Source organism: Eublepharis macularius, chromosome 1 (genome assembly GCF_028583425.1).
Source record: "Eublepharis macularius isolate TG4126 chromosome 1, MPM_Emac_v1.0, whole genome shotgun sequence".
Taxonomy (NCBI): Eukaryota; Metazoa; Chordata; class Lepidosauria; order Squamata; family Eublepharidae; genus Eublepharis; species Eublepharis macularius.
The window spans coordinates 226931234-226942728 of record NC_072790.1 but is presented as its reverse complement, the minus strand read 5'-3'; the positions used below and the strand labels follow the sequence as shown (position 1 = coordinate 226942728).

The 11495-nt window shown below is 43.2% G+C and overlaps 1 protein-coding gene across 1 annotated transcript; it reads right to left on the bottom strand.

Moving 5' to 3' along the window:
* Positions 1 to 2484: 2484 nt before the first annotated feature.
* Positions 2485 to 10823, bottom strand: LOC129339985 (zinc finger protein 571-like). The gene is made up of 3 exons (XM_054994534.1): positions 10327 to 10823; positions 10127 to 10203; positions 2485 to 6454 (listed from the first exon to the last, which is right to left on the bottom strand). Exons 1-3 carry the CDS (start codon positions 10425 to 10427, stop codon positions 5733 to 5735), a joined length of 900 nt encoding a protein of 299 aa, XP_054850509.1. The 5' UTR covers positions 10428 to 10823; the 3' UTR covers positions 2485 to 5732.
* Positions 10824 to 11495: the final 672 nt, after the last annotated feature.

Below are 11495 nucleotides of genomic sequence, written 5' to 3'. Positions count from 1 at the left end.
TCTCAGATCCTTGCTAAAAGAATAACCTTTAATTGACAGATTTTCTTGGAGGAGGTGACCCAGAGCTCACGTGGCTCCACTTTTTGCATACCATAGTAAATAATAAATGATGAGGGAAAATAATAGTCTCTCACCACTTAATAGCCAACGCTTCACACCTGGCCCAGAAATGCTAAAACTCGGAGACCCCAAGGTTCTCCCAGCCTGCCAAGTTGTATCTCTATTGTCAAAATAATAGCTTACTTCAAGGCTGAATAAACATCCTATTACAGCCTGGAATCTCTAAACAACCATGTGTGGAGGCTTGGCAAGTTCTGGGAATTCTGAGTATTCAGACGAAGGGGGGAAAACCAAAAATTGCAGGAAAGGCTCTGACCTGAGCTGTTAACTCCATTGCCATCTCTTCCCTGGTACAACTACAGGTGAGGTGACCAGCAGAGGCCTGGAGATGATCACTCCATGGAAGAAACAGTTGGAATACTGAACCTTCCAGAAGGAACAGGGAAATAATAATGTCGTGGTAAAGGGAGAGACTATAGACTAGACTACTGGGTACTGTCTGTTGATGCAGATATGCTCCTACTGCATAGTTTCCACATCATTCAAGATGTCATGTTTAATTACTCTTGCTTTCTTTTAGCAATGTCTTAGTGTGTTTGGAATGATGCTTGTTTTCAAACGTCTGCAATCTATACCCTACTCTATTGTTAAGAAAAACAAAAACAACAGTGTGTATATATACCACCCTTCTGGGCAGATTAGTGCTACACTCAGAGCAGTGAACAGCCAGTGTTATTGTTATCCCCACAATGCAGCTGGGGAGCTGGGGCTGAGAGGAGTGGCTTATCCAAGGCCACCTGCTGAGCTCATGGCAGTAACAGGAGTCGAGCCAGCTGAGATCTGATTCACATCCCACACACTTCACCGCTATGCTACAGCAGCTCAAAACTGGGCTGAGAGGAGTAGCTTATCCAAGGCCACCTGTAGAGTTCATCACAGTAGTGGGAGTCAAACTAGCAGAGTGCTGATTCGCAGTCCAGCCACTTAACCGTTATGCTTTGTTGATCTATTGAAATAGATGGTGTGTAGTCCACTGTGAGTCTTAGTGAGAAAGATGGACTATAAATAAATAAAAATATAAGTAAGTTCCAACTATAACTTTTTAAGTGCACAATGAAACCCAAGTAAGGCATGTCTACAGCCACTTGGCATCTGATTTCCCCCACAATCTCCCCACTTTCTCAGTATAAACGTTCTCCCAGAAACCCAAGTGCTTTGCAGCAGTTTCTCCTCAGACTCCCCCTTGCTGTGCAAGCATATCAGTGTGGGAACATGGGGAGAGGCGTGGTGCTCCCTATGCACCCCAACTCCCCTTTCACCACTCCTTTCATCAGACACTCTGGGACTTCCACTTCAAGAAAGGTTATTTTCAGATTTACCCCCTTTTTAGACAGACAGGATAGTTTTGTTAGGATTTGTCAGGCATTAGGATTGACTGTAATCTTGTGTGTGTGTGTGCATGCTCATGGTACTGCATCTACCCACATTTTTCATTGCTCTGTAAATAAACCATTTGTATTTGTTCCAGTGATATTCTTTTCTATTCTGTTTCTTGCAGTTAAATTCTCTCAGCTTGCATTTAGTTGTTGAAACCAGAGGAATCACAGTGTAAACAATGAAATAACCAAAAGAACCACGGTGAAAAACAGCGCTTCCCAAATAAAGACAAATTGCTGTACACAATATATAATTTGTAATAATTCTTAATGATCTATAAGTCTCTGTCAATACAAATGTACAAAAGTTTCAGTTCAGTATCAGAATAATAAATTGACCTTAGTGATGTGATGCACTTGCTCAGGGGGACGATTCTGGGGCCACAGTACAGACACATGTACCCATTTGGGTAACAAGAATGCTTGGGCCAGTCACATCCTCTCAACAGGACTACCTCACAGGGTTGTTGTGATTATAAACTGGAGGAGAGGAGAACAATGTTAGACACTATGTGTCCACATGGGGGAGCAAGACAGCACAAAAAGAGATCATTGACCATATCCCCTCCTTTACCAAACCTCTAAGAACCTCCCTGAGCTACCCAATATAGTGTTGTCTAGTGGTTAGAGTGTCCAACTAGAATTTAGGAAACCCAGCGTCGAATCTCACCTTGGCCACTGAAAGTTACTGTCTGACTCTGGGCCAGGCACACATTCTCACCCTAACCAACATCACAGTGTGGTTGAAAGAATAAAATGGAGGAGAAGGAATAACGTAAGCCATTTCGGGGCCCTGGTGGGGAGAACTGCAGGTATTATGTTTGTTAAAAATTAAAACTGGGATACAGTTGGGAAAAAAGGATGATAGCTCTTGCCATTGCTTCACTGAGTATAGCTGCTGCTCTTTTAGCAGGAGGCAGAACTGCTCATTCAGTAATCAAACTATTGTTAAATACGGTGAGTGGAGCAAGTGAGGCAGAACCCCTAGTTCAATTCATTTTTAGTTTTTATTTATGTTTTTTATAGTCTGCCTTTCTCACTGAGACTCAAGGCGAATTACAGAGTGTGGGTCATTACAGTCAATTTCAAGGCATTTCAATACACATATAATAAGGTATATACATGCAAATTTGCAAAGATTTAAAACCTGCAGAAATCCAATACAAAATTAAGAAATTGCTGAAACAGTGCATATGTAATTCTAAGATCGACATATTGAGCAACATAGACTCTAGCCATTAGGATCATAATTATAGCAATAGTAACAAAGTCTATAGTCACTCCCTATCCCTTTACTGACGTGTGCATCTCTTTGAGATCGCTTCCATATATTACAGCCCTCCCAACTGAGCAGAAAGCCCTCTTAAATTATTCAATTTTGCATAGTTTGTGGAGAGCCAGGAGAGTGGGAGCTTTCCTAACCTCCTCAGGTAAGCAATTCTAGAAAGTGGGGTCCACTTCAGAGAATGCACATGTATAGAGAGCTGTGGATTTTGCCCATGTGCAAAGTAGCACCTACGGACATCCCTGTTCCTGGAGGAACATAGGGAGAGAGGCAGTCCCAAAGCTATGTTGGACCAAGGCAATGGAAAGCTTTATATGGGATAGCCAATTCCTTGAATTGAGCCCAGTAACTGATAAGTAGCCAATGGAGTGATTTCTGAATGGGAGTAATATTCATGCTCATCCAAACTCCCAATAATAGCTGAGCTGCAGCGTTCGGCCCCAACTGGAGTCGCCAAGTGAACTTAGAGGGAAAACCTAGGTTAAGTGCATTACAGTAGTCAAGTCTTGATGTTACCATGGCATGGATCCATGTGGCCAGATTGGCCGTGTCAAGGTAGGCTTCAGGGGTGTCTTCTGCCAACAATTCCTCAAAAAGTCTATCACGAATATTGGTGAAGCAAATGCAACAATTTGAGGAAAGAACTCAGAAGAGCAGGCAGAGTGGTTGTTGTGGGTTTTCCGGGCTGTATTGCCGTGGTCTTGGCATTGTAGTTCCTGACGTTTCGCCAGCAGCTGTGGCTGGCATCTTCAGAGGTGTAGCACCAAAAGACAGAGAAGCAGGCAGAGTATTTAGAAAAATATCTGGTCAATATCGAGAAAATCTCCTTGTAACTTCAAGCAACAAACTTTCCACCCATTCATTTTTTGGTCTTCCTCAGTTTCTTCTGTTCTCCTTTTGTCTTTTTGATGTATTCCAGATGCCATTATTCTTCTTGCGCTTCTGTTTATAAAAATATTATACAAATTATACAAATTTTCCATATACATCTTCCATATACTTTTTTCTACGCAGATAAAGAGTTTACAACTATCACATTTTATAGTTAGATAACCAAACTATTACGAATATGATAGGGAAAGATGTCTTAATTTTTAAAATATTTTTATAAATAAATCTTTATAAATAAAAGTAGAGAGAAAAATGGAAAATAAAAAAGCGTGCCTTATTTTCCAGTAATTTCATAATCATTATTATGTCACCAGCAAAACATTTTGTACCTTCTACTGAAATTTAAATTTGATAAGAAAATTTAATAAAGAAAAAGGGAGGGGAGATAATGAGAATCAGGAAAAAGGAATGGGGGGGAGGGAGGGGGGGAGAGAGAAGGGGTGTCTATAATAATCTATTATACTTTGCTCAGAAAAAGCCAAAAGGTAAAAAGTAATAAAACAGGAGGCTTGCCCAGCAGCGATATTGCTATTTTCCAATATGCTGATTCCTTTGTGCTTCCTATCGCCTGAAGAAAAAGGTCTTTTCATTATTTTTGTATACTAGAAATTGTCAGAGATGGTGCTCTAATTGATAATATTTAGAATAAAAAGTAAGTTATTTCTTTTGTTAAGCTGTCTGTTTGTGATAAGTTATGGTTCCAAGGCAAATCTTTAGAAATGTGCCAAAAAGAATGCAGATTTATGAAAAGAAAAAAGAAAAATATAGGTAGAAATGGGGTGGTCAAACTTTACCTGCAAAGGCCCCTTATTCTCTGCTGACATTGATGTTATCAGAACCCAAGTGGGGTCTGAATAAATCAGGCCCTCCTCCCATGGATTCATCTATCAAGTAGGTCTCCCCTGCAGGGAGAGGTGTATGGATAGAGGAATAAATTCCCTATAACCTGGAGTAAATACACCTACAGCAAGATAAGTCTGGAGCATTGTCAGGAGGGTGCAAACATACTTGCAATGTATTTGGATTAACACTCTGGTTTGTTAAGTCAGTGTGCAGGCCTGGTTTCAGCCTGCTTCCAGAAGGAATGTGTGGCCTTGCTTAATTATTTGCACCTGCAGTCTCTCATCTCCAGGCAACTGATCTTCAGAGACTGCTGAGAATGGTCATCGTATCAAGACCAGAGACCTTCTGCTTCCATCCCCAAACACTGACCACAACCACTTAGGACCCCCAGAAGTCTCCTGTAGGGCTCTGTCTGTTTGGTTTTAGGCTTTTCAGCCTCTCGGTTCATCCTGAGTGAACGTGTGTACAGGTAGCAAACACTCTTGACACAAACTGGTAAAATATATTAAGGTTTATTCAAAGACAGATTCAGGAAGTGAATGCAAGGCAGGTATCACTCCAACAAGCATAGGCAGCAATGAGAACAAATAACAGCTAACCTTTGCTGACTAAGTTCTGACTAACTAATATTACTTATACTTGCTTGCTTCTTTCACTGGCAGAGGTTCTGAGAGGTTCCAGACTCATAGGATTCATGTAGATTCTCTGATTAATGGATTCATCAATGCAGAATAAGGCCTGAACTCTGAGAAAAGCTGTTTCCACGATCCACACATTGATATGGTTTCTCCCCTGTGTGGATTTATCGATGGGAAGTAAGTTCTTGATTACATGGAAATCTCCACACTCCACACATTTATATGGTTTCTCCTCTGTGTGGATTCATCAATGGGAAGTAAACTGTAGACTCTGAGCAAAGCTTTTACCATACTCTACACAGTTATTTACTTTCTCCCATGTGGATTTGTTGATGGGGAGTAAGATGAGCACTCTGAGCAAAGCTCTTCCCACACTCCACACAGTTATATGGTTTCTCCCGTGTGGATTCATTGATGGACATTAAGCTCTGTACTCCAAGCAAACTTCTTTCCACACTCCATGCATTTAGATGGCTTCTCCCCTGTGTGGATGCATCGATGAACACTAAGCTGCGTACTGCAAATGAAGCTCTTCTTACACTATACACATTTATATGCTTTCTCCCCTGTGTGGATTCGTCAATGGACAGTAAGATGTGCACTGTGAACAAAGCTCTTCTCACACTCCACACATTTATATGGTTTCTCCCCTGTGTGGATTCGTCGATGGACAGTAAGATGTGTACTGTGAACAAAGCTCTTCCCACACTCCACACATTTATATGCTTTCTCCCCTGTGTGGATTTGTTGATGTGATGTAAGGTGGGTCCCCTGAACAAAGCTCTTCCCACATTCCACACATTTATATGGTTTTTCCCCTGTGTGGATTCGTTGATGAAGAGTAATGTCTGTATTTCGAACAAAGCTCTTTCCACACTCCATGCATTTATATGGTTTCTCCCCTGTATGGATTCGAAGATGAAGAGTAAGTTCTTTCTTCTGAACAAAGTACTTTCCACACCCAGCACATTTACATCCTGTGTGGATTCGTCGATGGACAGTAAGGTTTCCATTCAGAGCAAAGCTCTTTCCACACTCCACACATTTATATGATTTCTCCCTTGCGTGGATTCGACAATGGGCAGTAAGGTTTCCATTCCAAACGAAGCTCTTCCCACACTGCAAACATTTATATGGTTTCTCACTGGTACAGATTTGTTGGTGGGATGATTCATCCCCCCTCTTCCATTTTGTTCCATTGCTTCTCCTCTGCTGTTCCTCTTCCAATGAGAGTTGTTGTCGTTCTCCGTCAAGCTTTCTCTGGGGATACTGGATACTGATAAAGAGGATACTGGTAAGACCTTCAAACAAAAGCAGAATCAAGGATAAAAGGCCATTAACAGCTCCTGATAACAACAGAACAAAAATCACTTGAAGGGAAAGCACATCCTGTCACATATTAAATTTTGAGTACTGCATTTTTAAGCAGGGAAAACATAGAAAAATAGAGTTAGAAGGGTTCCAAATGGTCATCTCATCCAACCTCGCGCACAATGCAGGAAATTCACAGGTAATTCCCTCTACGCCCTCAGTGACTCCTGCCCTATGTCCAGAGGGAGGCAAAACATCCTCCAGGTTCCCTGGCCAATCTAGCCTGGAGAGAAATTAAAAGTAACTATCAGTATTATCCCGGGAACATAAGAAACGGCCACAGGAATCAAGCGCTGAATCATTTCTTCCTGCTCTCCCTCTCACGATCGACCTAAGTTCATACTGAGTCACAGAATCAGCATTGCTGACAGATGGCCCTCTAGCCTCTACAGAGAAACTTCCAAAGAAGAAGAGTTCACCACCTCCCAGGGAAGCCTGTTCTACTTAGGAACTACACTAACTGTCAGGAAGGTCTTCCTAATGTCTAGCCAACAACTCTTTCCTTTTAAATTTAACTCTCTGGGACAACAGAAAATCCTCTATGTGACAGCTATCATATCACCTCACAGTCACCTCCTCTCCAGATTAAACATATGCATTCCTTCAAACCCTCCACATAGGACTTGGTCTCCAAGCTCTTCAGCATCTTTGTTGCCTTACTTTGCACACATTCCAGCTTGTCAACATTCTTCTTAAACTGTGGTGCCTAAAACTGAATACAGTTCTCCAAGTGAGGTCTAAGTGGAGCAAAATGATACCGTCACTTTGCAAGATCTGGACAGTATAATTCCCCTTCCAATTTAGTATCATCACAACTTTTAATGAGCATCCCCTCTATTCCTTCATCCAAGTCCTTTAGAAAGATTTTGAACAACAGAGGGCCCAGGACAGATCCCTGAGGCTTACCAATTATCATTCCTCTCCTATAAGATGAGGAACCATTTACAAGCACACTTTCGGTACGATCTGTTACCTAATCACAAATCCACATAACAACAACAACAACAACATTCAATTTATATACTGCCTTCAGGACAACTCCGAGCAGGCCCACTCAGAACAGTATGTTCAGAGGAACTTCCAGAAAGTATGTTATTATTATCCCCACAACAAACACCCTGTGAGGTGGGTGGGGCTGAGAGAGCTCCTAGAAGCTGTGACTGACCCAAGGTCACCCAGCTGGCTTCAAGTGGAGGAATGGGGAATCAAACCCGGTTCTCCAGATTAGAGCCCTCTTAACCATTACACCAAACTGGCTCTAACAGCAGCAGCATCCAAACCACATTTGTCAACAAATGCTGACAAGAAAGCTTTACTCAAAAGCCTTAATGAAATCAAAAGAAACTATGCCCACAGAATTCCCCTCATCTGCCAAAGTAGTGACTCGATCTAAAAAGGACATAAGGTTAGTCTAGCATGACTTGCCCTTGAGAAACCTGGGCTGGCTCTTGGTAATCACAGCCTTCTTTTTGAAATGCTCCACGAGTGACTTTTTCAGGATTTGTTCTAAAACATTTCCAGGTATTGATGTGAAGCTGAAAGATCAGTAGTTACCTGGATCCTCCTTTTTCTCCTTCTGGAAGATGGGGACAACATCTTCAACCTTCGGGCATCTCACCTGTTCTCCAAGAATTCTCCAAGATGCTCAAAGATTCTAGATTATAGACAGAGGCTCCAAAATTACACCAGCAAGTTCCATTAGTACCCTATGCAATCTGGCCCTGGGGATAAATTTTCAGTTAAGGAAGCTAGGGTTTACAGATCACCCCGACACCTACCCTAGGCTTCAACTCCCTCCTTCATCATGTATTCTCTTTTTGCCAGGTTGAGCACACTTTCCCTGGCAAGAGAAGATTGAGGCAAACTAGGAACTGAGCAGTTCTGCCCTCTCTCTATCACTTGTTGAAATCCTGCTTTCCTCTCCCTGCAGTGGGGCTGCCACTCCTGAGGGGACTCAGAGGAACTTCCAACTTGACAGGCAATATCTCTTTGAAGGCTGGTTGCTAGCAGGGCAATCCCAGAGGGGGGGCTTGGCTCTGCTTGTGAATGTTCCAGGGACTCTAAGCTGGCCACTATGGGATCTCTTCCTGTATCCCAACGCAAAACAGAAGGGCATTCTGGAACAGAGCTTTAGACATGAACTACGGGGACCCAAGTAGAGCTCCCTACATCTACAGCACACTGGAGTGGTCTTGAACCAATTGCTTTCCTCCAGTTTTGCCGACTTCACAGGGTCGTTGCACAAGGTAATGGTAATCTTACCAATTCTGCTCTATATCCCAAATAACCGGATGAATCTCCAACCTGGCACCCTCTGACTCTATCACTGCTAATGCCAAGTCCAAGTTGGAACTGATGCAGAAGATTTTATCTGGAAAGTGCTGAGCAAAATGGTCACAACGGGCCACTGAGGCCTCTACTTCCTCCTGCAGTCCAGATTCTAATGGCTTTGACCACTCAGATCAGCTCTGCTGGCCTACTCTGTGCAGATGCAAGGGTGGCTTAGATGTATTCTTTGCCACCATCACTGCCATGGAGAAGGCTTTAAGGTGAGCTTTGCCACCTCCCATACTATCTCCCTCATCTTTTTATTGTCCAGAGCCCCTCAGAAAACCAAGTGGCTGCCTGAGGGCGCCTAGGAGTAATCATATCAAATGCCCATGTCAATTCCTAATTCCAGGGTCAACCAGGATATTGATAGAAGTGCCAACCTTATCACCAGGAAATTCCCCCAGTGCCATCTGAAAACTGATCAGCTCCATCAGGCTGAGAGTGCAGACCACTTTAATCGATCCCCTACCCCTGCGCAGTCTTGGTATCCCTGTAATCCCTAAATCCCAGCAAGTAGTGACGTGTCCATGCCTTCAGCCCCCCCCCCCCCACCTTCACATCACCTTCCTCCTGCCCAGAGTGAAAAACAGGTAATCTGTTATTTCCTGTCATCTGTTATTATCTGTAATGGAGGCCATGAAATCCTGAACTCTTTCCAATAAGGTAGCCTCCGGATGGATGTTGAAATCCCCTAGAACAACTATGTTATTACGGCATAAAATCTCCTCAAGGGTTATAGTTTTGTTCGTCTTCTTATTGCCCCCACACACTATCTTCCTAATTTTTCACATCAATTTTCATTAATCATTATTTTTTGCATTCAGAGGCAGCTTTATTCTCAATCCCCTGACTGCTGACATCAGAGGTGAGGAGGACTGGAAACGTTTTTGCCATATTATCTCCCATACATTTAGTAGATTCTCACTTGTGACTTTATCATGGTTAAAGTATAAATCCCTATCATTTATCTTTGTTTGCAACCACAAACCTACTAGCATTTTTACCAAGTAGTTACCCGATTGGTTAACCGTGTTACTATTGTACAAACATAATATAATTGGAGATGGGTTATGGTGTAAACCATTATTCTTCCAATTAATTTGCACAGATTTTAAATCGATTCTAGGTTTTCACTTCCCCAAATGGATATTTCTAAACTGAGAAGCTCGAGTGAGCATCTTTCCCACACTAGATTGTGGTCGGGGAATAAAAGCAGCCCACATACACTCAAAGAGGTCATCCAGTGGGTACGACAACCCTTTCGAGCTTACCCTGAAAAGCTGCTCCGTGGCAACAGATGATCTTTCCCTTCACCTGAAAGACATATGGGGATCCCACAAAGGAGAAACTGTTGAAAAAAGGAACAGGAAAATGTCCGGGTCTAAAAAAGTTGAGGCCATTTGTATGCATTTCAAGCGAATCTCTGATCATATTCTGTGCCCCACATACTACCTAGAGGAATCCTTCTTACCTGCTGGTCGTATCATCTGTGTGGCTCAGGAGGAAGCCTTCTGCTAGGGCCACCGCCTGAGAACTGCTCTTCGGCCTGCATTCCCTGACCCAGCTCTCCATCTCTGGGGGCAGGACATCCAGGAACTGGTCGAGGATCACCAGGTCCAGGATCTCCTTCTTGCTGTGCCTTTCTGGCTTCAGTAACTGGAGGCAAAGGCGGTAGAGAAGGCTGCAGATCTTTTGGGGCCCTTTGGCCTCCTGGTAGTGAAAGTACCAGAATTGGTGGCGCTGTACATCTGAAGGGGGAAAATCCTCCCCCAGGCTCTTCTACAAGGTTCCTTCCCACAGTTCCCTTCTGCTTCCAGCCTCCGCGATATCAGGGCCTTTTCTTGCTTCTGGATGGACTGAGTCTAGCTTTCCCCTCATCCTCCCTTCCTCTCCAGTTGATTGCCTTCTTCCTCTGCCAGATTCTTCTATCAAGGAAGGAGCCGGATGTATGACCTTCTGCAAAGAGAAGATTGATCGGTTGGGGGGGGGGAGGGGAGAGGGAGAGGGGGAGAGAGGGAGAGAGAGAGAGAGAGAGAGAGAGAGAGAGAGAGAGAGAGAGAGAGAGAGAGAGAGACGGACATCTGCATCTAAAGAGGAGAGAGAGAGAGAGAGAGAGAGAGAGAGAGAGAGAGAGAGAGAGAGAGAGACGGACATCTGCATCTAAAGAGGTAACCCATGACTCACTAAAGGTTATGGACTCTCCCAGAATCAAAAGAGTTCATCAATAAGAAGCTGGACAAAGCAAGTGAAGAGGAGCTTCTACTTAGCAAGCAGAAAGGCTTTACTCCGCTTAATAACCTCCATGCATCTGACGAAGAGAGCTGTGGCTCTCGAAAGCTTATGCTACAATAAAGTTGGTTAGTCTTAAAGGTGCTACTGGACTCTTTGCTATTCTGCTTAATAAAAGCATCTTATATACTAATAGGCAAGTGGTCTGACCTGAGGCTAGTTAAGTTCAAAGACTGGAGTCACGAACTGACAAAGACAGATCTTTCTAAAATCTGAAAAATGCCATTGGTTTAACCACAAGTCCTCAGTGACCATCGCCAAGAAACCATGAGAGGTTAGCTAGTATTCCAGACTTGGTTTCTGTCAGTAAAATGCAGGGGGAAAGGACAGGGTCCTTTCTGGGGTTGTTTT

Coding starts and splice junctions, on each gene's coding strand:
- LOC129339985 (XM_054994534.1), bottom strand. CDS start 10,427: ATGGAGAGCTGGGTCAGGGAATGCAGGCCGAAGAGCAGTTCTCAGGCG. Junction 10,204..10,326: donor ACAGATGATACGACCAGCAG/GTAAGAAGGATT, acceptor TTTTTTCAACAG/TTTCTCCTTTGTGGGATCCC. Junction 6,455..10,126: donor CCACGGAGCAGCTTTTCAGG/GTAAGCTCGAAA, acceptor TTTTGTTTGAAG/GTCTTACCAGTATCCTCTTT.